Here is a 27,378-nt window from a genome sequence, read left to right as displayed (position 1 = left end):
ATGACCTTGAGCCCACTTGGATGGGCACTTCTAATGTAACTCTATGGCAGCACCCAATGGGCTTGAATTTTCGAGCTCTCCTTGAAGATTTTGCAGTGAAGTAGTGACCCCTGAATGACAGAAAACTGAGCCAATCATGACGCAACTAGAGAACATTGCCAACCCCTAAACTCCGCTGGCTGCCCCACCACCACCACCTCAGAAAGCAATAAATTAGGCTGAAACACCTGCATTTTGGAGCTGCCTTGCTCAAGAAAGCAAAAAAGAGACCATGTTTGTATGCAGCTTAATTAAAGCAATATTTTTTTGTACATTGTTTGCCAAAATAACATGCAAAACAGGCAACAACAAAAACAGGTGGGGCTCAAAACAGGTGGGGCTCAAAACAGGTGGGGCTCAAAACAGGTGTGTCTCAAAACAGGTGGGTCTCAAAACAGGTGGGGCTCAAAACAGGTGGGGCTCAAAAGAGGTGGGGCTCAAAACAGGTGGGGCTCAAAAGAGGTGGGGCTCAAAACAGGTGGGGCTCAAAACAGGTGGGGCTCAAAACAGGTGGGTCTCAAAACAGGTGGGGCTCAAAACAGGTGGGGCTCAAAAGAGGTGGGTCTCAAAACAGGTGGGGCTCAAAAGAGGTGGGGCTCAAAACAGGTGGGGCTCAAAACAGGTGGGGCTCTGCACTTGCCCTGAAAGATGGGTTGCCCCTGAAGGGGAGTACATTAAGAGGTATAAAAACAATGCACATGATTAATATAATATAAAACCTTTTAAAGTTTGCACTGTGGGAAATATATGGTAGCCTAACAAGCGAATAAACCACAGTCTATTACATTGATCAATTATATTTGGATGTAGGCCTACCACTATATTATCCAAAATAATGCATATAAACTGTATTTAAAAAAAATTTTTTTAATGAAGCTGGAATTGATACCCATTTTATTTCTGATTACAGATCAGTTTTTCGCACAGACGTAGCGCTCGTTAAGAAAGTATGGTACAGCTTTAAGAAAAGGGTGTTCCTCCCGAACTCGGATACGAATGAGGAAATACAAACTCGATTCAGGGCAAAAAGTCAAAATGAACGCGCCTCCCTCGGTTTCCACTAATTACCACAGCCAAAGTAAAAAATGAAAATATCGTAAAAATGAATGAAAACAACAAATGGCTTTTTGATCTTAATTGAAGGTTATGCTTAAAATCACATTGTGAGAGAATTGAAGAAATAGGCGGGGTTTGTGACTGTAGTGACCACCATATCCCTCCCTCCACAGACACAGTCCTCCTTGGTCGTAGGTGCCAGCGTCCAAACTAGACTGCCACAAGCCGAAAACATCGCCACACATTCGGGCAGTAGTAGTTTTGAGCATGGCTAATTCAACTGGGATCAGTGTTGTACCACGTAAGTTATCAACTTATTTACCTCGTGTTTTGGACCAATTCTCGCATCCGCCTCCTTAAATGAAATCAATGCAGACTCAGTTGAACTTGTGATGTTGACATCTTAATTTCTCTACAAGTTGCACCATGAGATACAGATCAATGTCATGTGTATGTACCGTGGCTACTTATAATTAATTCATAGTCGAGGTTTCTGTAAGGTGCGGCTGGGGGAACACCACGACTTTTCAAAATCCTAACATCGCTGAGCCTTTCAAATTAAACGACCGTCTCTCCGGTAGTATTTTTGTGTGTGTGGCGCGCACACTAAACGATGTTACACTACTAGAGTCTTCACTGACGATTCTCGATACCATGTTGTCTGGCGAAAACAATGATTTGATTAGATTTTAACGTAGTTACGAGCTGTGGCTCAACTGCAAGCCTGACAAAGTCAGACATTCACGCATACCATACAGTTCAAAATCTAGCAAACATTTTGAATTGAATAACGTTGTTTGTGAATTTCAGAGCTGTTTTGACACTTTTTTTTGTTGCTTTGGTTAAAAGCAAGTCCAAAACTTCAAATAGAAGGCATCGCTCCAGGATGGAGCGTCAACACATTCTGGCTGAACAGCGTCATCACACTGGCGACTTCTCCTATTGGCTATTGCAGATCACCGTTCTCAAAACTTTTCGTGGCACATTTTACGCTATAATGAGCATTATAGATTGTTTTTATGATTATTAAAATCAAACATGTTTGAAAATATCGGGACGTCTAGGACTGCTCAAAGACGAGCCCTCCGATTGCGTCTTTTACCCGCTCACGTTGAACGAGCGTTGGTATACACTACACAAAATCGTGTAGTGTATACCCGGTTTAGTTGCAACAGAGTAGCCTTACATAAACCTGCTATTGGATAGCCAACAGCAACTTGGCCTCAGGTTAACATAGTAAAGGAACATCCGGGACATACAAATAACTGATATACACTACATGATCAAATGTTCAACAAGCAGGTGTCCACATACATCTCATTCCAAAATCATGGGAATTAGTATGGAGTTGGTCCCCCCCTTTGAAGCTATAACAGCCTCCACTCTTCTGGGAAGGGTTTCCCCTCGATGTTGGAACATTGCTATGGGGACTTGCTTCCATTCAGCCACATGCGCATTATTGAGGTCGGGCACTGATGTTGGGCGATTAGGTCTGGTTCACAGTCGGCATTCCAATTCATCCCAAAGGTGCTTGATGGGGTTGAGGTCAGGACTCTGTGCAGGCCAGTCAAGTTCTTCCACACCGATCTCAGCAAACCATTTCTGTATGGACCTCGCTTTGTGCATGGGGGCATTGTCATGCTGAAACAGGCAAGGTCCTTCCTCAAAACTGTTGCCCAAAAGTTGGAAGCACAGAATCTAGAATGTCATTGTATGCTGTAGTGTTAAGATTTCCATTCACTGGAACTAAGGGGCCTAGCCCGAACCATGAAAAACAGCCCCAGACTGTTATACCTCCTCCACCAAACTTTACAGTTGGCACTATGAATTGGGGGCAGATAGCCTTCTCCTGGCATCTGCCAAATCCAGATTTGTCCGTCAGACTGCCAGATGGTGAAGTGTGATTCATCACTCCAGACAAAGCGTTCCCACTGCTCCAATGGCAGTGAGCTTTACACCACTCAAGCTGACTCTTTGCATTGCGCATGGTGATCTTAGGCTGGTGTACAGCTGCTCGGGCCGTAGAAACCCATTTCCTTAAGCACCCGACAAACATTATTTGTGCTGACGCTGCTTCCAGAGGCAGTTTAGAACTCTGTGGTGAGTGTTGCAACTGAGGACAGACAATTTTTATGCGTTTCGGGACACTCGTCGGTCCGGTTCTGTGAGCTTGTGTGGTCTACCACTTCACGGCTGAGCCGTTGTTGCTCCTAGACATTTCCACTTCTCAATAACAGCACTTACAGTTGACCGAGGCCGCTCTAGCAGGGAAGAAATATGACAAAGGTGGCTTCTTGTTGGAAAGGTGGCCACATTGAAAGTCACTGAGCTCTTCAGTAAGGCCATTCTACTGCCAATGTTTGTCTATGGAGATTGCATGGCGGTGTGCTTGATTTTTACACACCTGTCAGCAATGGGTGTGGCTGAAATAGCCAAATCTACTTATTTTTATTTTCCTTTATTTAACTAGGCAAGTCAGTTAAGAATAAATTCTTATTTTCAATGACGGCCTAGGAACTGCCTGTTCAGGGGCAGAAACGACAGATTTGTACCTTGTCAGCTCGGGGGTTTGAACTTGCAACCTTCCGGTTACTAGTCCAACGCCCTAACCACTAGGCTACCCTGCCGCCCCATTTGAAGGGGTGTCCACATACTTTTGTGTGTGTGTATATAGTTTTATTTTACGTTTGTGTTAATGAATGGATGTCCATGTTACAAATTGCAGTTTGTACAATATGTTAGGGGAAGGGTTAGCTAACATGGTGAAGTTGTCCATGATGAGATTGTGTGTTTTGAATCTTTTGGTTTGTTTATAGATCTACCCTGACCAACCAAGTAACCTTTAGTCTTATGGTATGGTAACATATCATATTAATTTAATCTCCCTGGGTTTTCGTCTACAATGTTACGTCTAGTCTGAGACCAGCCTGCCTACAGTGATACAAAGTTTCATCACCAAAGTGGATACTTTTGCCAAGGGCTATGCTTTTGAATTTCCTGTGAGGCACGTTGCATAGGCTGTCCAGCCTAAGCCCTGTGTTTCTGTTGTCACCTTGTGCAAAATGTAAAACTGCAGCTATAATAGGCCAATCCTGACCTATTGAACTCTTTTTAATCTAAATGTGTACTGTTGTAATTGTAAGGCGGTATGGACAGTAAAGAGTAGTGTAGTGTAGGTCTAAACATGTGGCGTCCTGTATGAAGATGAGGCATCCACAGGCAGAATGACTTCTGCTGTCTGGTTAAAGAATTTAAATGTAATGCCCAAACCAGTATAAACGCTCCCATAATTTACAATGTGAAACGACAAGCGTTAATTCCATTTGAGTGGAGGAAGACCAGAGTTATTATTGCCATTGACATGCCAAGAACAAGTCCTCAAAAACACATGACTTTAAGTTCCTGCTTTGGCTCTAAGCTTTTAGATCATCGTGTAAAATAACATAGGATATGACATTTGAGGATATGGGGGTTCTGCTTCGTCCTCCTTCGTGACTAACACAGCTTTGTGACCGTGCAGCTGTTGCCTGTCGCTCACAAGAGGCCCAAAACGTAATCCTCAGCCTTCATTTGATTAAACACAAACGTTCAACACGTGGTTTAAGCACGGGAGTGTAGACCTGCACGTGGTTGTAAGATGTGTGTCCCCGGTCTGTCCATTCCTCTGCCCGGTGCTCTGTGTATGCCGGAGCTAGGAGGGAATCAAAGACAGCAGCCGAGTCTTGTTCCTAATGGGCAGGACACTCGTAACTCCGTTTTGTTGATCAGTGGCTGTTCCAGGGAATAGAGTTTTGACATGCATAAAATTCAGGGAATTCTCTGGACAATTAGGCATAAATTTCACCTAAAAGTAGGTACTTTTTCTTACGTTCTTTTGTGACATCAGACTAGCCTGATTATGCTCCAATGGTTTTTATATGATTCTGCTTCAGTGATTTATAGCCGTGTTAATACATTCTGTAACTAGTTATCTTTGTCTAAAATGTAATACAAGTAGTTGGACAGCCTCATGGGGGGGAAAAAAAGACAACCACATCCTCTCATCTGTCCTCAGTGGAACCATTCCGCTTGACACATAGCAGGAAGCTCCCTTTTTTTTTGCCTTCTAGATCCCGTTGAACAGTAAACTTACCCAGAGACCTGTGTTGACATAAACCTCTGGACCTACCAATGAAAATAGTTCCGTACACCTACAACATGTCTGGGAAGTTTCTGCTTCGGTGAATGTCAACCACTGGACAATAATGACTGGCATGTTCCGTGGTCCTTTTAGACATGAACCTTCTTTAGGAAGGGGATCACTGTGCCATTTTGAGTTCCCCCGTCTCCTCGCTTTAATTAACCGATCGACTTTTGATATAGTCTGGTATTGTTCAAATTGATGAGGATACTATGGGTTTCCTCAATGGCTGAAATCTCCTACAACATAGTTTCAGACGTGTGTGTGTGTGTGTGTGTGTGTGTGTGTGTGTGTGGCGTAGTGCCACAGCTAAGGAATATGTAGAGACCAGGGCCTATGATATTCAACTCTCAGGGACATCCATAGAGGAAATGGTTACTCTTAACTTATTTACCAATACATACGCTCACACTCACAGGGCCCACATTGAACCATCATAAAATCCTCATCTCCCATGTCGCATCACTGCAAATTACAGTCATTCATTTTTGCCGGTGTGTTTTTATTGCGCAGATTATTTGTTGTCGGCGGTGTCTGTATGGATCTGGGGATGCATACCACAGCGGCAGGAAATCTGAAGAGACGATATAGGATTTAATTCCTCTGACAGTAGCATTCATCTCTGTAGATGATGTGTATGATCCACACGGAGCTAGAGAAGGGAGGGGAAAATGGGATGCTCTGGGACCTGCTGTTGTAGAAGTTCGAGAAGGATAACGTGTTAGACGGAGGTGAGGAAGCCTCTTCAGACTTGAAATGCACCCCTAAACTGTCCATTCATTGTGTGTAGTTTAATCCAATCAGGCGTTTTATGTGTAAAGTGAGGGATGAGGCAGGAGAAATGTAACCTTTCTCAAATGAATACACTGAGATATGGGTGCAAGGACTGACCGTCCATGATATAACACATTATAGTTGGAACTAGGTTGAGGCTATACAGTCTGGACTGACCGTCCATGATATAACACATTTATAGTTGGAACTAGGTTTTGAGGCTATACAGTGTTTGTCAACAAACATTGGAGTAAAATAGGCTCATATTTTGGGTTCTGATGTGGTACGACACACACATCCATATCTTGACCCCCCACCCCAAACATTGGATCTGTTGGCAGGTAACTGGGATGGATACGCTAAGGTTCCGTGACCCGGCTCGTAGCCCGTAACAAAGAAGGAGACGGTGCGGAGATGGTAAAATGACTTTATTTAAAATATATTAGTTAACTATATCCAGGTAACAGTGTAGTGTGAGTGCCAAAACAAATACAATGCAAAGAAGCCCCCAAAAGGCCCCAACCAAAAAAAACAACAGTATGCCTGTGTGGAGAGAGTCTCCTCTACGTATTGGGGGGGAGGGGGAAGAGGTGTGTCCCATTTCACGGACGACCCTCGCAGCTCCGCCCACTCACATCCTATAAAGGAAAACGAGAACAGAGAGAGAGAACTCATCAGACTGTGTTCAGAGTAGACCACAGTCAGATGCTTCAGGGGGAGAGGGACAATGGGGGAACAAACACAAAGACATATACACACACACACACCCACCGAGAGTGGTATGTTTATACATCGTACGGTCACATGTAGACACCGTCACATAGAACACACAGTCACTAGACACGCTCTCACTCCCTCGCACACAGACGGGACGCACACCGGAGGGAAACACAATGGCCCGATTGTCTGCTTCATGTGGCACTGGATGGAATGTCTCACGTGGGAAATGTCAGGAGAAGACGGGGGAAGATACGCACTGTAACCTTTGACCCCCCCCCCTTCATACCTTTCCCTTCTGTGAGCCAGATTCAGTCAGGAATATCTAAGACAGTCTTGTCTGAAATGATTGACACCCCTTGATTTAAGGGTATGGTCTTTAACCCTCTGTAACTTTCTCACTCATTATTAACGATTCATTCAGGATTATCTGTAACCATGGTAACATCCACATTAACGTAGAAGTGTTTAGAAACATATATTCTTATTTACAATAAAAGTGACTCCAAAATGACACAAATTATTTACCATTAATTTCTATTGGGCACAAAAAATAATCTGAAACACAACCATGGCACACTAGGATTGTGGGACCAAACCATCACCAGTTATCTCAGCTCTGTGAACATGGAAGAACAACACGGAACCAGGCTAAAGGTTTTTTTGTGTGTGTGGGGGGGGGGGGGGGGCACCTTGTGGTTTTGGCCTCAGTCAGTCACAGAGGAAGTGGAAAGATTTTCCCCAAACTAAAGAGACCTTGTGGTGTGTGTGTGTCACTCCATTCCTGATGGCACATGGATGGCCGGCCCCCGTCCAAGCAATGGCCCTTAGAGACCTGATAAACAGGCCCGCCAACTGTCCTGATAAACAGGCCCGCCAACTGTCCTGATAAACAGGCCCGCCAACTGTCCTGATAAACAGGCCCGCCAACTGTCCTGATAAACAGGCCCGCCAACTGTCCTGATAAACAGGCCCGCCAACTGGCCTGATAAACAAGCCCGCCAACTGGCCTGATAAACAGGCCCGCCAACTGTCCTGATAAACAGGCCTGCCAACTGTCCTGATAAACAGGCCCGCCAACTGTCCTGATAAACAAGCCCGCCAACTGGCCTGATAAACAGGCCTGCCAACTGGCCTGATATAAACAAGCCTGATAAACACTGCCTTCACCACAGTCCTGCTCTGTGTCTTGCAGATCTATCTCTTTCTGCTTCCATCTTTCTCTCCAATAAACTTTCCCAGAGTGTATGTTGAGGGAAAACAACAACGGAGCGAGAGACGAGGAGGGGAGAGCTGGAAAGTTACCGGGATAACAGTCTCCCTGGAGTCAGCAGTCTCCCCGGTGATACTGACATTCTGTCTCTGTCTTTCTCTCTCCTCTCTTGGCCATTTCTAAAGGGCTGTCGGTGGACATGACAGCCCGCAGCGCTGGGGAGAGAAATATGGGACAGCACTTTTTATCCAGCGAGCGAGGAAACATGAAAGCACTGTCAACATTCATTATCACCTGAATGAGTGTTGAGTTCAGTTCCGACGAGCGCTTAAATCCTCCCTCTGCTGACTAGTAGGAATATCTGGTGCCACTCAGCATATGAGTCAAAATGTGACATGTCAGTGGTGACTAGGTCGTAAATTGAATTATGACTAATGGAGTGTCTTGTGGTTACCACACATGCATTATCCATTTTGTTCATCTCTTGACGATATGTAATGGTCTTATTTTTTTCCATCTTCCTTTCCTTCTCTCATCCCCCTTTTCACGCTCCTTCTCATCTGGTATGGTTTTATATTGTTCTTGTCCTTTTGACATCAACCTACTTTAGGAAGGGTATTCTCTGTGCCATTTTGAGTTCCCCCCCCCCCCCCTCTTCCACACTTTTCAGTAACTGATCAACTTTGATATCTGATATTGTTACTGAACGGCAAAAGTGACAAATTGATGAGGATACTATGGGTTTGCTCAATGGGTTTTCCCCTAAAACACAGTTTGAGGTGTGTGTGGCGTATTCCTTAGCTGTGGCACTATGATATTCAACTCTCAGGGACATCCATAGAGGAAATGGTTACTCTTAACTTATTTACCAATACATACTCTCACACTCACAGGGCCCACATTGAACCATCATCATATCCTCACATCTTTCTCTCATCCTGCCCTTTTTCTCTCTCTCTCCTCATCACCTCTATCCATATCCCATTTTTCTCTCTCTCTCTCTCTCCTTCCTCATCACCTCTATCCATATCCCATTTTTCTCTCTCTCATCACCTCTATCTATATCCCCTTTTTCTCTCTCTCTCTCTCCTCATCACCTCTATCCATATCCCCTTTTCTCTCGCTCTCTCTCTCTCATCACCTCTATCCATATCCCCTTTTTCTCTCTCTCTCTCTCGCTCTCTCTCATCACCTCTATCTATATCCCCTTTTTCTCTCTCTCCTCATCACCTCTATCTATATCCCCTTTTTCTCTCTCTCTCCTCATCACCTCTATCTATATCCCCTTTTTCTCTCTCTCTCCTCATCACCTCTATCTATATCCCCTTTTTCTCTCTCTCCCTTCCATCTACCACCTATCCTCCACCGGTCTGCTTTCTAGCGGGTCAGACAGCGGGGGGAGGTAGCAGCACAGGAGACGATCATGTGAACCCAGAGTACATAGCCTTCGTCCTGGTGCCGGTCTTCTTCCTCCTGGGTCTCCTGGGGGTCTTGGTGTGTCACATCCTGAAGAGGAAGGGTTACCGCTGCACCACCGAGGCTGAGGATGAGGAGGAGGCGGCTCGGGTAGCAGAGGCGGAAAAGAAGGATCTGGAGATGTGTACAGGTGAGCGATTTTAATATTTTCTCATTTAGGGGTTCATATGCCAACCGGGATTTGAAACTTAATGGTTCACGATCCTCTGTACACTAACTCTTCACTTAAATTCACTTGTGTTAACTGACGGGACATTTCGGACAAATGTGGTTCTCTATGCTATTGTTCTGGTTGTTGCTGTAGTCAGTCATGACTTGAGTAGAAAGTTTTGCATTGAGACAGGGGGGCCTTTAAAAAGAAATAATTAAAACATCTTAGGTCTATTGGGAGAAACCTTGGTTAAGACTATTCGGTTGGGTTTAGTATTGGATGTTCCTTGTAAACACTTTTACTATTGCAACATAGAAGCTTATTGTTTAGTGTTTTTAGATTGCCTGAGTGACCGAGATACGGTACAGAGTGTTTCGTTTGTCTCGAAAGATAATCAAGATGTCGCAATAGTTTCTCAACAATTGTGAACGTTGTCATTCTGTTTAACTGGCAAGGTTTCCTGCCACTGGTTTAGTCTTCACTTCTCTGGTCAATACCATTTAGGCGGAGGGGGGGGGATTTAATAATTTGTGTCATAGAACTGTGAGTCAGAGCATGGACGTGAGGTCAGGGTCATCAAGCCAAATACCCCCACCTACTCTAATAGTAATGGACCATTCCCCCCTACCTACTCCAATAGTAATGGACCATTCCCCCCCACCTACTCCAATAGTAATGGACCATTCCCCCCCCCACCTACTCCAATAGTAATGGACCATTCCCCCCCACCTACTCCAATAGTAATGGACCATCCCCCCCCCCCACCTACTCCAATAGTAATGGGGGAATGGTCACTGGTTTAGTCTTCACTTCTCTGGTCAATACCATTTAGGCGGAGGGGGGGGGATTCTATCATTCGTGTCATAGAACTGTGAGTCAGAGCATGGACGTGAGGTCAGGGTCATCAAGCCAAATACCCCCACCTACTCTAATAGTAATGGACCATTCCCCCCTACCTACTCCAATAGTAATGGACCATTCCCCCCCACCTACTCCAATAGTAATGGACCATTCCCCCCCACCTACTCCAATAGTAATGGACCATTCCCCCCCACCTACTCCAATAGTAATGGACCATCCCCCACCTACTCCAATAGTAATGGGGGAATGGTCACTGGTTTAGTCTTCACTTCTCTGGTCAATACCATTTAGGCGGAGGGGGGGGATTCTATCATTCGTGTCATAGAACTGTGAGTCAGAGCATGGACGTGAGGTCAGGGTCATCAAGCCAAATACCCCCACCTACTCTAATAGTAATGGACCATTCCCCCCCACCTACTCCAATAGTAATGGACCATTCCCCCCCCACCTACTCCAATAGTAATGGACCATTCCCCCCCCACCTACTCCAATAGTAATGGACCACTCCCCCCCCACCTACTCCAATAGCAATGGACCACTCCCCCCCCACCTACTCCAATAGCAATGGACCATTCCCCCCCCACCTACTCCAATAGTAATGGACCATTCCCCCCCACCTACTCCAATAGTAATGGACCATTCCCCCCCACCTACTCCAATAGTAATGGACCATTCCCCCCCCACCTACTCCAATAGTAATGGACCATTCCCCCCCCACCTACTCCAATAGTAATGGACCATTCCCCCCCCAACCTACTCCAATAGTAACGGACCATTCCCCCCCAACCTACTCCAATAGTAATGGACCATCCCCCCCCCACCTACTCCAATAGTAATGGACCATTCCCCCCCCACCTACTCCAATAGTAATGGACCATCCCCCCCCCACCTACTCCAATAGTAATGGACCATTCCCCCCCCAACCTACTCCAATAGTAACGGACCATTCCCCCCCCACCTACTCCAATAGTAATGGACCATTCCCCCCCCACCTACTCCAATAGTAATGGACCATTCCCCCCCCCACCTACTCCAATAGTAATGGACCATTCCCCCCCACCTACTCCAATAGTAATGGACCATTCCCCCCCACCTACTCCAATAGTAATGGACCATTCCCGTGTTATTACTGTATGACTGCATGTGGGAAGGAATGGTACTTTGTGTAACCAAGTGAATGTGCAACGTTTACCTGTTTTTATTTAACGAAGTCGGTTAATTAAGAACAAGTTCTTATATTACGATGACGCCCAAACCCTCCCCTAACCTGGAACGACACTGGGTCCAATTGTGTCGCCGCCGTACGGGACTCCCGATCACGGACAGTTGTGACACAGCCCTGGATCGAACCAAGGTCTGTAGTACTGAGATGAAAGTGAGGGAACATGTATGCACCACCTCAACTTCAGACTTTTTAAGGCTCTGGAACTGTTCCTGAGTTCCAACACAACCACCACGTTGGAGGGGAAATACACCTGAGCTCCATGGAAGACTATCTAATGTTATGGGTCAGGTACACGTGTTTAGCAGGTGGAAGACCATCTAATCTAATGTTATGGGTCAGGTACACGTGTTTAGCAGGTGGAAGACCATCTAATCTAATGTTATGGGTCAGGTACACATGTTTAGCAGGTGGAAGACCATCTAATCTAATGTTATGGGTCAGGTACACGTGTTTAGCAGGTGGAAGACCATCTAATCTAATGTTATGGGTCAGGTACACGTGTTTAGCAGGTGGAAGACCATCTAATCTAATGTTATGGGTCAGGTACACATGTTTAGCAGGTGGAAGACCATCTAATCTAATGTTATGGGTCAGGTACACGTGTTTAGCAGGTGGAAGACCATCTAATCTAATGTTATGGGTCAGGTACACGTGTTTAGCAGGTGTTATTGCGGGTGTAGAGAAATGCTTGTGTGTTTCTAGCTCCGACAGTGCAGTAATATCGAACAATGCACACAATCTAAAGGAATGGAATTAAGAATCTATAAATATTTGGACTAGAAATGTCAGAGCAGCATAGACTAAGATACAGTAGAATAGAATACAGCGTATACATATGAGTAATGCAAGATATGTAAACATTATTAAAGTGGCTAGTGTTCCATTTATTAAAGTGGGCAGTGATTTCCAGTCTATGTATATAGGCAGCAGCATCTAATGTGCTAGTGATGGCTATTTAACAGTCTGATGGCTTTAAGATAGAAGCTGTTTTTCAGTCTCTAGGTCCCAGCTTCGATGCACTTGTACTGACCTCGCCTTCTGGCTGGTAGCGGGAGAACAGACAGTGGCTCACATGGTTGTTGTCCTTGATGATCTTTTTAGCCTTCCTGTGACATCGGGTGTAGCAGCCTCTGCTAGTATGAAAGAATGTGTGTTCTCTTTCGCTCGCTCACACTCACCCGTTCTTTCTCTCTCTGACTCACCTGTTCTTTCTCTCTCTCTTTCTCTCTCTCACACTCACCTGTTCTTTCTCTCTCTACCACTTATTAAAGCCATTGACATAGAGCTGCATGCCTGGTCTTTCCTAAAGGAAGGTTGAGACTGCAGTCTTTGTAAAGGGTGAAGGGAATTTTCTTTCCACTCTCACCTTTCACCTACAGAATAGGTAGGTTCTTTCTAACAGGACTATGGCATTCCCATTAGAGGTTGGGCCTTTTAGTGTGCCTTCTGCAGGGCATAACATTAACACCCGCTATTTGCGGGTAGATTTAGGTATTGGCGGGTAAGAATGTCCATTAGACCAGCCACGTTGGCGGGTGGTCAATTTGCATGGCATTACATTCGCGAATGAAAAGACAGTAAAGTATGAGAATATGTGCGAGTTTGGGTTAGAATCATGCAGCTGTTAAAGTATTTCTGCTGTTTTGTTCCATAGCTGCTAATTGCACAAAGAAAGACGAAGTATTTCACCCACCCTACGCAGCAACACTGCTTGGCAGGGGGATCAGTGCGCACTGAGTGACGCGCGATATACATTCGTTTTCGGAGGCGCTGCGCACAGGCATACACGTTGATCAAGTTTACTCGAACGTCTACAAAGTGAGACTTTCTCCAAGTGTTTCTTGTCAATTTACATTGCTTTGTTCACAAGCTCTGGTTTTTCAACGTTAGAGTCTGCTGCTTCCACTGATAGTGAAGAGACGCCCTAGTCGGATCCTAAATCTCTCTCACACACACGTGACAGAACTCGAGTGGCCCTGTTACCGCGGTAACCTCCCGCCCTTAAAGGGGCAGCTGAACATTTAGTCTCGTCTCTATTATGGTTAAAATACTCGATTCCAAAACAATTTTTATGAAATTGAGCAATATAACAATATTACTTCTTACTAATATTTCTTGCTGTCGAAACATTACCAAGCATGCTCATCTTTTTTTGTTGTTGATGCAATTATGGTGAAACAATATCTTGGTTGGTAAACCTTCTGAGTGGCTGGTAGATTAACTAAAAATAAAAATATTCTACCTGCTACAGTGGCTGGTGGACCAAAATGTACATTTTAGCCACGGACTGTCTGAAACCTCTAGTCTCTCCAGGCCCAACCCCTCTTCTTTCCACATTGTTTAGAGACAAAAGAGTTGGAAAGAACCTTGTTTATTTTACACTCCACTTCCTGGTTCAATTCTGAGTCAACCAGGGTTAGAGAAGGAAAGGGGAGAGGTTTACTGTAGATGGGTTGGGGGGGGGGGGGTTACTGTAGATGGGTTGGGGGGGGGGGGGGTTTACTGTAGATGGGTTGGGGGTGGTTACTGTAGATGGGTTGGGGGGGGTGGTTACTGTAGATGGGTTGGGGGGGGGTTACTGTAGATGGGTTGGGGGAGGTTTACTGTAGATGGGTTGGGGGGGGGTTACTGTAGATGGGTTGGGGGGTTTACTGTAGATGGGTTTGGGGGGGTTTACTGTAGATGGGTTAGGGGGGGAAGGGAGGTTACTGTAGATGGGTTAGGGGGGGAAGGGAGGTTACTGTAGATGGGTTAGGAGGGAGCAAAGGCCATTTTTGAAGAATGTTTCACAACGTGATATATTGATATACGTTAATCATTTATTCTAAGGGCCAGGTTTTGTTCAGTTGCGCACACCGTGGCAAAACCTTTTGCAATGGGAAATCAAAATCTGTCTTCTTCCAATTGGACAAGTTCAGCAACTACCTCTCTGTTTCAAAACACTTTCTTGGTTTCAACAGAACCCGACCACAGCTACAGTGGGGCAAAAAAAGTATTTAGTCAGTCACCAATTGTGCAAGTTCTCCCACTTAAAAAGACGAGAGGCCTGTCATTTTCGTCATAGGTACACTTCAACTATGACAGACAAAATTCAATTTTTTTTTCTTCAGAAAATCACATTGTAGGATTTTTAATGAATTTATTTGCAAATTATGGTAGAAAATAAGTATTTGGTCACCTACAAACAAGCAAGATTTCTGGCTCACAGACCTGTAAGATGCTCCTCTGTCCTCCACTCGTTACCTGTATTAATGGCTCCTGTTTGAACTTGTTATCAGTATAAAAGACACCTGTCCACAACCTCAAACAGTCACACTCCAAACTCCACTATGGCCAAGACCAAAGTGCTGTCAAAGGACACCAGAAACAAAATTATAGACCTGCACCAGGCTGGGAAGACTGAATCTGCAATCGGTAAGCAGCTTGGTTTGAAGAAATCAACTGTGGGAGCAATTATTAGGAAATGGAAGACATACAAGACCACTGATAATCTCCCTCGATCTGGGGCTCCACGCAAGATCTCACCCCGTGGGGTCAAAATGATCACAAGAACGGTGAGCAAAAATCCCAGAACCACACGGGGGGGCCTAGTGAATGACCTGCAGAGAGCTGGGACCAAAGTAACAAAGCCTACCATCAGTAACACACTACGCCGCCAGGGACTCAAATCCTGCAGTGCCAGACGTGTCCCCCTGCTTAAGCCAGTACATATCCAGGCCCATCTGAAGTTTGCTAGAGAGCATTTGGATGATCCAGAAGAGGATTGGGAGAATGTCATATGGTCAGATGAAACATAACTTTTTGGTAAAAACTCAACTCGTCGTGTTTGGAGGACAAAGAATGCTGAGTTGCATTTAAAGAACACCATACCTACTGTGAAGCATGGGAGTGGAAACATCATGCTTTGGGGCAGTTTTTCTGCAAAGGGACCAGGACGACTGATCCGTGTAAAGGAAAGAATGAATGGGGCCATGTATCGTGAGATTGTGAGTGAAAACCTCCTTCCATCAGCAAGGGCATTGAAGATGAAACGTGGCTGGGTCTTTCAGCATGACAATGATCCCAAACACACCGCCCGGGCAACGAAGGAGTGGCTTCGTAAGAAGCATTTCAAGGTCCTGGAGTGGCCTAGCCAGTCTCCAGATCTCAACCCAATAAGAAAATCTTTGGTGGGATTTGAAATTCCGTGTTGCCCAGCAACAGCCCCAAAACATCACTGCTCTAGAGGAGATCTGCATGGAGGAATGGGCCAAAATACCAGCAACAGTGTGTGAAAACCTTGTGAAGACTTACAGAAAACGTTTGACCTCTGTCATTGCCAACAAAGGGTATATAACAAAGTATTGAGAAACTTTTGTTATTGACCAAATACTTATTTTCCACCATAATTTGCAAATAAATTCATTAAAAATCCTACAATGTGATTTTCTGGATTTTTTTGTGTACCTATGATGAAAATTACAGGCCTCATCTTTTTAAGTGGGAGAACTTGCACAATTGGTGGCTGACTAAATACTTGTTTGCCCCACTGTATGTGTACTGTTTAAGGATGTAGCAGCTGTCCATATACTGTACACCATGAGTGTCCCCTCTTGAACACAGGAAGTATAGCTCATTCCCCCTTAACTTCAGACTCTCTCTCTAGCGGTTGGAGGATTAAATCACCTCTACTACATTTTAAATGGAAAATAACGGTACGTTTTGAGACTGAAGACACCGATTTCATCGTAGTTTATGTACGTTTGGTTTTGGTAAAAAAAAAAAAAAAAATTGTGTTTTTGAGTTCTACTTTTTTTTTAAATAGGTTTTGAAAACTCTTTAACTTACATAAACTGCAATGAATGAAATACACACACACACACACAGTTGAAGTTGGAAGTTTACCTCCCCCTTTGCCAAATGCATTTAAACTCAGTTTTTCACAATTCCTGACATTTAATCCTAGTAAAAATTCCCTGTTTTAGGTCAGTTGGGATCTCTACTTTATTTTAAGAATGTGAAATGTCAGAATAATAGTAGAGAGAACGATTTATTTCAGCTTTTATTTCTTTCATCACATTCCCAGTGGGTCAGAAGTTTACATACACTCAATTAGTATTTGGTAGCATTGCCTTTTAAATGGTTGAACTTGGGTCAAACGTGTCGTGTAGCCTTCCACAAGCTTCCCACAATAAGTTGGGTGAGTTTTGGCCCATTCATCCTGACAGAGCTGGTGTAACTGAGTCAGGTTCGTAAGCCTCCTTGCTCGCACACGCTTTTTCAGTTCCGCCCACAAATGTTCTATGGGATTGAGGTCAGGGATTTGTGATGGCCACTCCAATACCTTGACTTTGTTGTCCTTAAGCCAGTTTGCCACAACTTTGGAAGTATGCTTGGGGTCATTGTCCATTTGGAAGACCCATTTGCGAGAAAGCTTTAACTTCCTGACTGATGTCTTGAGATGTTGCCTCAATATATCCACATAATGTTCCTCCCTAATGATGCCATCTATTTTGTGAAGTGCACCAGTCCCTCCTGCAGCAAAGCACCCCCACAACATGATGCTGCCACCCCCATGCTTCACGGTTGGGATGGTGTTCGGCTTGCAAGCCTCCCCCTTTTTCCTCCAAATGTAATGATGGTCATTATGGCCAAACAGTTGTATTTTTGTTTCATCAGACCAGAGGACATTTCTCCAAAAAGTACGATCTTTGTCCCCATGTGCTGTTGCAAACCGTAGTTTGGCTTTTTTATGGCGGGTTTGGAGCAGTGGCTTCTTCCTTGCTGAGTGACCTTTCAGGTTATGTCGATATAGGACTTGTTTTACTGTGGATATAGATACTTTTGTACCTGTTTCCTCCAGCATCTTCACAAGGACCTTTGCTGTTGTTCTGGGATTCATTTGCACTTTTCGCACCAAAGTATGTTTATCTCGTCTCCTTCCTGAGCGGTATGACGGCTGCGTGGTCCCATGGTGTTTATACTTGCGTACTATTGTTTGTACAGATGATCGTGTTTCCTTCAGGCATTTGGAAATTGCTCCCAAGGACGAACCAGCCTTGTGGAGGTCTACAATTATTTTTCTGAGATCTTCACTGATATTCCCATGATGTCAAGCAGAGGCACTGAGTTTGAAGGTAGGCCTTGAAATACATCCACAGGTACACCTTCTTCAATTGACTCAAATGATGTTGTTAGATGACACTACAGTGGTTGGCTTGATTACCAACAACGACGAGACGGCCTACAGGGAGGAGGTGAGGGCTCTCGGAGTGTGCTGTCAGGAAAATAACTTCACACTCAACGTCAACAAAACTAAGGTGATGATTGTGGACTTCAGGAAACAGCAGAGGGAGCACCCCCCTATCCACATCGACGGGACAGTAGTGGAGAAGGTGGAAAGTTTTAAGTTCCTCAGCCTACACATCATGGACAAACTGTAATGGTCCTCCCACAGACAGTGTTGTGAAGGAGGCGCAACAGCGCCTCTTCAACCTCAGGAGGCTGAAGAAATTCGGCTTGTCACCAAAAGCACTCTCAAACTTTTACAGATGCACAATCGAGAGCATCCTGTCGGGCTGTATCACCGCCTGGTACGGCAACTGCTACGCCCACAACCGTAAGGCTCTCCAGAGGGTAGTGAGGTCTGCACAACGCATCACCGGGGGCAAACTACCTGCCCTCCAGGACACCTACACCACCCGATGTCACAGGAAGGCCATAAAGATCATCAAGGACAACAACCACCCGAGCCACTGCCTGTTCACCCCGCTATCATCCAGAAGGCGAGGTCAGTACAGGTGCATCAAAGCTGGGACCGAGAGACTGAAAAACAGCTTCTATCTCAAGGCCATCAGACTGTTAAACAGCCACCACTAACATTGAGTGGCTGCTGCCAACACACTGACTCAACTCCAGCCACTTTAATAGTGGAAATTGATGTAAAAAATATATCACCAGCCACTTTAAACAATGCTACTTAATATAATGTTTACATACCCTACATTACTCATATACATATACATATACATATACTGTATTCTATACCATCTACTGCTTCTTGCCTATGCCGCACGGCCATCACTCATCCATACATTTATATGTACATATTTTTATTCATTCCTTTACACTTGTGTATAAGGTAGTTGTGAAATTGTTAGATTACTTGTTAGATATTCCTGCATGGTCTGAACAAAAAGCACAAGCATTTCGCTACACTCACATTAACGTCTGCTAACCATGTATATGTGACCAATAACATTTGATTAAAGCCATGACATCATTTTCTGGAATTTTCCAAGCTGTTTAAAGGCAAAGTCAACTTAGTGTATGTTAACTTCTGACTCACTGGAATTGTGATACAGTGAAATAAACTATTGTTGGAAAGATTACTTAGGGCATCTACTTTGTGCATGACACAACTGACTTGCCAAAACTATAGTTTGTTAACAAGAAATTTGTGGTGTGGTTGAAACACTTAGGTTGGGGTATTTAAAACTTATGTAAACTTCTGACTTCAACTGTACACACACACACACACATTATGTGGGACACGCTGTATATTGTACAATTCGACTGACCGACAGACCACATATCATTTAACATCCATCTTGTAACCTACATTTTTCACACTCAATTGTATTTTAGTATTAAACTGATCTACTTTCTCACAACAAAATATTTATCACTCATATTTTTACAACGGCAATAATCACAAAACATTGATGGCTTGATCACAAGATGACAACACTGTCGAAGGTAATGTATTACTTAAACGCTGTTGAATGTGCCGATAATGCTACATTACCTTCCTCTGGGTCACCCAGGCAACAGACCTTCCACTGGGTCACCCAGGCAACAGACCTTCCACTGGGTCACCCAGGCAACAGACCTTCCACTGGGTCACCCAGGCAACAGACCTTCCACGCAAAACAAAGACTGGCTACTAGCCTTTCTACCAGAGTGTCATTCATCATTTAAGCCCCATTCAATCCTAAAGCTTATCCTCAGGTTTCAGATGATACTGTATGTATATCTCACTGACTCATGGAACAGTTTTACAGGCAGGTTTGGCTCTTGAGAGGGGGCTGTGTGTATGCATAGGTGTACAGTGTGTGTCTACTGTGTAGGTGTGTGTGTACACTGTGTGCGCTGTGTAGACAGCCCTCATCTGTTACTTCTGCTCCAGTATACTACAACAATACCAATAGGCCTTGCTATGGTGTTATAAGGAATGTCCTAAATATGAGGAACTTAATATACTGTGTGTAGGGATGGTCGGTATACCGCATTTTACGATATACCGGTATTGATGCACGGACCGGTTTGGGTTTTTACTTTACTTTCTATACCGGTATTGATGCACGGACCGGTTTGGGTTTTTACTTTACTTTCTATACCGGTATTGATGCACGGACCGGTTTGGGTTTTTACTTTACTTTCTATACCGGTATTGATGCACGGACCGGTTTGGGTTTTTACTTTACTTTCTATACCGGTATTGATTCACGGACCGGTTTGGGTTTTTACTTTACTTTCTATACCGGTATTGATTCACGGACCGGTTTGGGTTTTTACTTTACTTTCTATACCGGTATTGATGCACGGACCGGTTTGGGTTTTTACTTTACTTTCTATACCGGTATTGATGCACGGACCGGTTTGGGTTTTTACTTTACTTTCTATACCGGTATTGATGCACGGACCGGTTTGGGTTTTTACTTTACTTTCTATACCGGTATTGATGCACGGACCGGTTTGGGTTTTTACTTTACTTTCTATACCGGTATTGATGCACGGACCGGTTTGGGTTTTTACTTTACTTTCTATACCGGTATTGATGCACGGACCGGTTTGGGTTTTTACTTTACTTTCTATACCGGTATTGATGCACGGACCGGTTTGGGTTTTTACTTTACTTTCTATACCGGTATTGATGCACGGACCGGTTTGGGTTTTTACTTTACTTTCTATACCGGTATTGATTCACGGACCGGTTTGGGTTTTTACTTTACTTTCTATACCGGTATTGATGCACGGACCGGTTTGGGTTTTTACTTTACTTTCTATACCGGTATTGATGCACGGACCGGTTTGGGTTTTTACTTTACTTTCTATACCGGTATTGATGCACGGACCGGTTTGGGTTTTTACTTTACTTTCTATACCGGTATTGATGCACGGACCGGTTTGGGTTTTTACGTTACTTTCTATACCGGTATTGATGCACGGACCGGTTTGGGTTTTTACTTTACTTTCTATACCGGTATTGATGCACGGACCGTTTTGGGTTTTTACTTTACTTTCTATACCGGTATTGATGCACGGACCGGTTTGGGGTTTTACTTTACTTTCTATACCGGTATTGATGCACGGACCGGTTTGGGTTTTTACTTTACTTTCTATACCGGTATTGATTCACGGACCGGTTTGGGTTTTTACTTTACTTTCTATACCGGTATTGATGCACGGACCGGTTTGGGTTTTTACTTTACTTTCTATACCGGTATTGATGCACGGACCGGTTTGGGTTTTTACTTTACTTTCTATACCGGTATTGATGCACGGACCGGTTTGGGTTTTTACTTTACTTTCTATACCGGTATTGATGCACGGACCGGTTTGGGTTTTTACTTTACTTTCTATACCGGTATTGATGCACGGACCGGTTTGGGTTTTTACTTTACTTTCTATACCGGTATTGATGCACGGACCGGTTTGGGTTTTTACTTTACTTTCTATACCGGTATTGATGCACGGACCGGTTTGGGTTTTTACTTTACTTTCTATACCGGTATTGATGCACGGACCGGTTTGGGTTTTTACTTTACTTTCTATACCGGTATTGATGCACGGACCGGTTTGGGTTTTTAAATGTGAAACGCAGTGTGTAACGTGTCGTTTAATTTGCTACTTGAGCTCTCTTTCTCTTTCTTATATCACTTTCCACACCGACCTAGCCCCGCCCCCCAGTCACTCAAGGAGTGCATTTGATGTTCCTCAACCACGAGACCCTTGTGTTCCGTCTACATGGTCAATGCAGCACATGCTACAATGTTGATGACAACGATGCTGTTTTCACTTTTGCTTCTTAAATGTAAATCCACTATCGTTCTATAATTACACTATTAGTTTGGAAATGGCTAGTTTTCTTTTCTTAGCAAGTTGGGCCTAAATCTTGTTAGCTGCTAATGCTAATCGCTAGCTAATAAATGTATTGAGTCAGAGCAAATGTAATTCACTATACAGCCTTATAATACCAAGGATGGTGTAGACCTAAAATCTGCATGTTTGTTCCACGGTATCTTCTAAATTGAAGAGGAGTACACAAAGCAAAATATGTTAGCTACTTCATTTAGCTATGAGAATTAAATGTAGCCAAAGATTATAGGGTCCACAAGAAAACACTTATCAACACTTTGGTTCCTACCCTGCCACAATAACTCGTCCCTGGGATTTTCATTCCTTGTCATGTCAAGCACTGTATTCAAAGTGCACACTTTAAAAATATATATTCTAATTTTAGAAAACTCATTTATATTCCATGATTCCAACAATTCACCCAAGTGTTTTGCTCTAAATCGCAATTGCAACATTTGGTTAAAAATAAGTCCTAGATTATTTGCCCATGTTATGCAGCCCTATGTGGCAGTGCAGGAAATTCAAATGATTTTGGGTTGAATTGAACAGTATAAAAGTATCAAAATGGATAAAGACTCATTAAAACCACCTAATGTATGTGTTGCCATCCTAGGGATCACTCACTACTCACAAAGGAAATTTAGAACTTTTATTATTAAAAAAAACATAAATTACAGTCCAATTTTCATATGCAATGATGGTATTTTGGGCATATCGCCCAGCCCTAACTGTGTACCTAACTGCATTTCTGATGAATGTTAGGGATAGCCTTTTCATGTCGACGATGACTAATGTGTTGCAGTGTTTCAGCTCTTTTTGTAAATGTGTGTTTCTCTGCAGAGCTGAACGACACCTACAGCGAGAGCAACGACGACACCGTGGGACAGATCGTTCATTACATCATGAAGAATGAAGGTAACTAGGCAACAATACAGTAACCACTGAGTGTTTATGGATAGTGGATAACTCTGTCTCCTCTCTACTGACAACCATACTATAACTAGTGTCTATGGACCAGTCTACTGTCTCCTACTGACAACAATACTATAACTAGTGTCTATGACCACTCTACTGTCTCCTCTCTACTGACAACAATACTATAACTAGTGTCTATGACCTCTCTACTGTCTCCTACTGACAACAATACTATAACTAGTGTCTATGACCTCTCTACTGACAACAATACTATAATTAGTGTCTATGGACCACTCTACTGTCTCCTACTGACAACAATACTATAACTAGTGTCTATGGACCACTCTACTGTCTCCTACTGACAACAATACTATAATTAGTGTCTATGGACCACTCTACTGTCTCCTACTGACAACAATACTATAACTAGTGTCTATGACCACTCTACTGACAACAATACTATAATTAGTGTCTATGGACCACTCTACTGTCTCCTACTGACAACAATACTATAACTAGTGTCTATGGACCACTCTACTGTCTCCTACTGACAACAATACTATAATTAGTGTCTATGGACCACTCTACTGTCTCCTACTGACAACAATACTATAACTAGTGTCTATGGACCACTCTACTGTCTCCTACTGACAACAATACTATAACTAGTGTCTATGACCACTCTACTGTCTCCTATTGACAACAATACTATAACTAGTGTCTATGACCACTACTGTCTCCTACTGACAACAATACTATAACTAGTGTCTATGACCACTCTACTGCCTCCTACTGACAGCAATACTATAACTAGTGTCTATGACCACTCTACTGCCTCCTACTGACAGCAATACTATAACTAGTGTCTATGACCACTCTGTCTCCTCTCTACTGACAACAATACTATAACTAGTGTCTATGACCACTCTACTGTCTCCTACTGACAACAATACTATAACTAGTGTCTATGACCACTCTACTGTCTCCTCCTGACAACAATACTATAACTAGTGTCTATGACCACTCTGTCTCCTACTGACAACAATACTATAACTAGTGTCTATGACCACTATACTGTCTCCTACTGACAACAATACTAGAACTAGTGTCTATGACCACTCTACTGTCTCCTCCTGACAGCAATACTATAACTAGTGTCTATGACCACTCTGTCTCCTCCTGACAACAATACTATAACTAGTGTCTATGACCACTCTGTCTCCTACTGACAACAATACTATAACTAGTGTCTATGACCACTCTACTGTCTCCTCCTGACAGCAATACTATAACTAGTGTCTATGACCACTCTACTGTCTCCTCCTGACAACAATACTATAACTAGTGTCTATGACCACTCTACTGTCTCCTACTGACAACAATACAATAACTAGTGTCTATGACCACTCTACTGTCTCCTACTGACAACAATACAATAACTAGTGTCTATGACCACTCTACTGTCTCCTACTGACAACAATACTATAACTAGTGTCTATGACCACTCTGTCTCCTCTCTACTGACAACAATACTATAACTAGTGTCTATGACCACTCTACTGTCTCCTACTGACAACAATACTATAACTAGTGTCTATGACCACTCTACTGTCTCCTACTGACAACAATACAATAACTAGTGTCTATGACCACTCTACTGTCTCCTACTGACAACAATACTATAACTAGTGTCTATGACCACTCTGTCTCCTCTCTACTGACAACAATACTATAACTAGTGTCTATGACCACTCTACTGTCTCCTCCTGACAACAATACTATAACTAGTGTCTATGACCACTCTACTGTCTCCACTCTACTGACAACAATACTAGAACTAGTGTCTATGACCACTCTACTGTCTCCTACTGACAACAATACTATAACTAGTGTCTATGACCACTCTACTGTCTCCTACTGACAACAATACTATAACTAGTGTCTATGACCACTCTACTGACAACAATACTATAACTAGTGTCTATGACCACTCTACTGTCTCCTACTGACAACAATACTATAACTAGTGTCTATGACCACTCTACTGTCTCCTACTGACAACAATACTATAACTAGTGTCTATGGACCACTCTACCGTCTCCTACTGACAACAATACTATAACTAGTGTCTATGACTACTCTACTGCCAACAATATTATAACTAGTGTCTATGACCACTCTACTGACAACAATATTATAACTAGTGTCTATGACCACTCTGCTGTCTCCTACTGACAACAATACTATAACTAGTCTCTATGACCTCTCTACTGTCTCCTACTGACAACAATACTATAACTAGTGTCTATGACCACTCTACTGTCTCCTACTGACAACAATATTATAACTAGTGTCTATGACCACTCTACTGTCTCCTACTGACAACAATACTATAACTAGTGTCTATGACCTCTCTACTGTCTCCTCTCCTGACAACAATACTATATTTAGTGTCTATGACCTCTCTACTGTCTCCTATTGACAACAATGCTATAACTAGTGTCTATGACCACTCTACTGTCTCCTCTCTACTGCCAACAATACTATAACTAGTGTCTATGACCACTCTACTGCCAACAATACTATAACTAGTGTCTATGACCACTCTACTGCCAACAATACGATAACTAGTGTCTATGACCACTCTACTGCCTCCTACTGACAACCATACTATAACTAGTGTCTATGACCACTCTACTGTCTCCTACTGTCAACAATACGATAACTAGTGTCTATGACCACTCTACTGCCTCCTACTGACAACCATACTATAACTAGTGTCTATGACCACTCTACCGTCTCCTACTGACAACAATGCTATAACTAGTGTCTATGACCTCTCTACTGTCTCCTCTCCTGACAACAATACTATATTTAGTGTCTATGACCTCTCTACTGTCTCCTATTGACAACAATGCTATAACTAGTGTCTATGACCACTCTACTGTCTCCTCTCTACTGCCAACAATACTATAACTAGTGTCTATGACCACTCTACTGCCAACAATACTATAACTAGTGTCTATGACCACTCTACTGCCAACAATACGATAACTAGTGTCTATGACCACTCTACTGCCTCCTACTGACAACCATACTATAACTAGTGTCTATGACCACTCTGTCTCCTACTGACAACAATATTATAACTAGTGTCTATGACCACTCTACTGTCTCCTACTGACAACAATACTATAACTAGTGTCTATGACCACTCTACCGTCTCCTACTGACAACAATGCGATAACTAGTGTCTATGACCTCTCTACTGTCTCCTCTCCTGACAACAATACTATAATTAGTGTCTATGACCTCTCTACTGTCTCCTATTGACAACAATGCTATAACTAGTGTCTATGACCACTCTACTGTCTCCTACTGACAACAATACTATAACTAGTGTCTATGACCTCTCTACTGTCTCCTATTGACAACAATGCTATAACTAGTGTCTATTACCACTCTACCGTCTCCTCTCTACTGCCAACAATACTATAACTAGTGTCTATGACCACTCTACTGCCAACAATACTATAACTAGTGTCTATGACCACTCTACTGCCAACAATACGATAACTAGTGTCTATGACCACTCTACTGCCTCCTACTGACAACAATACTATAACTAGTGTCTATGACCACTCTACTGCCAAACAATATTATAACTAGTGTCTATGACCACTCTGCTGTCTCCTACTGACAACAATACTATAACTAGTGTATATGACCTCTCTACTGTCTCCTACTGACAACAATACTATAACTAGTGTCTATGGACCACTCTACCGTCTCCTACTGACAACAATACTATAACTAGTGTCTATGACCACTCTACTGCCAACAATATTATAACTACTGTCTATGACCACTCTACTGCCAACAATACGATAACTAGTGTCTATGACCACTCTACTGCCTCCTACTGACAACCATACTATAACTAGTGTCTATGACCACTCTACCGTCTCCTACTGACAACAATGCTATAACTAGTGTCTATGACCTCTATACTGTCTCCTCTCCTGACAACAATACTATAATTAGTGTCTATGACCTCTCTACTGTCTCCTATTGACAACAATGCTATAACTAGTGTCTATGACCACTCTACTGTCTCCTCTCTACTGCCAACAATACTATAACTAGTGTCTATGACCACTCTACTGCCAACAATACGATAACTAGTGTCTATGACCACTCTACTGCCTCCTACTGACAACCATACTATAACTAGTGTCTATGACCACTCTACTGTCTCCTACTGTCAACAATACTATAACTAGTGTCTATGACCACTCTGTCTCCTACTGACAACAATATTATAACTAGTGTCTATGACCACTCTACTGTCTCCTACTGTCAACAATACTATAACTAGTGTCTATGACCACTCTACTGTCTCCTACTGACAACAATACTATAACTAGTGTCTATGACCACTCTACCGTCTCCTACTGACAACAATGCGATAACTAGTGTCTATGACCTCTCTACTGTCTCCTCTCCTGACAACAATACTATAATTAGTGTCTATGACCTCTCTACTGTCTCCTATTGACAACAATGCTATAACTAGTGTCTATGACCACTCTACTGTCTCCTACTGACAACAATGCTATAATTAGTGTCTATGACCTCTCTACTGTCTCCTA

The 27,378-nt window shown here is 43.2% G+C and overlaps 1 protein-coding gene across 1 annotated transcript in view; it reads left to right on the top strand.

Annotated features, from left to right (window-relative positions):
* Window positions 1-1,268: 1,268 nt before the first annotated feature.
* LOC139379100 (RELT like 1) overlaps window positions 1,269-27,378 on the top strand; it is a 50,593-nt gene continuing 24,483 nt past the window's right edge. Inside the window, exons 1-3 of the mRNA XM_071121912.1 lie at window positions 1,269-1,396; window positions 9,361-9,585; window positions 22,652-22,726. Of these exons, the coding sequence (XP_070978013.1) occupies window positions 1,363-1,396; window positions 9,361-9,585; window positions 22,652-22,726 (334 nt within the window). The 5' untranslated portion in view covers window positions 1,269-1,362. The remainder of the gene's footprint in view (window positions 1,397-9,360; window positions 9,586-22,651; window positions 22,727-27,378) is intronic.

The sequence above is a fragment of the Oncorhynchus clarkii genome, chromosome 21, assembly GCF_045791955.1.
Source record: "Oncorhynchus clarkii lewisi isolate Uvic-CL-2024 chromosome 21, UVic_Ocla_1.0, whole genome shotgun sequence".
In the NCBI taxonomy this organism is placed as follows: domain Eukaryota; kingdom Metazoa; phylum Chordata; class Actinopteri; order Salmoniformes; family Salmonidae; genus Oncorhynchus; species Oncorhynchus clarkii.
Note: the sequence above shows the minus strand (reverse complement) of the source record. Positions and strands in the feature narration are given on the sequence as shown.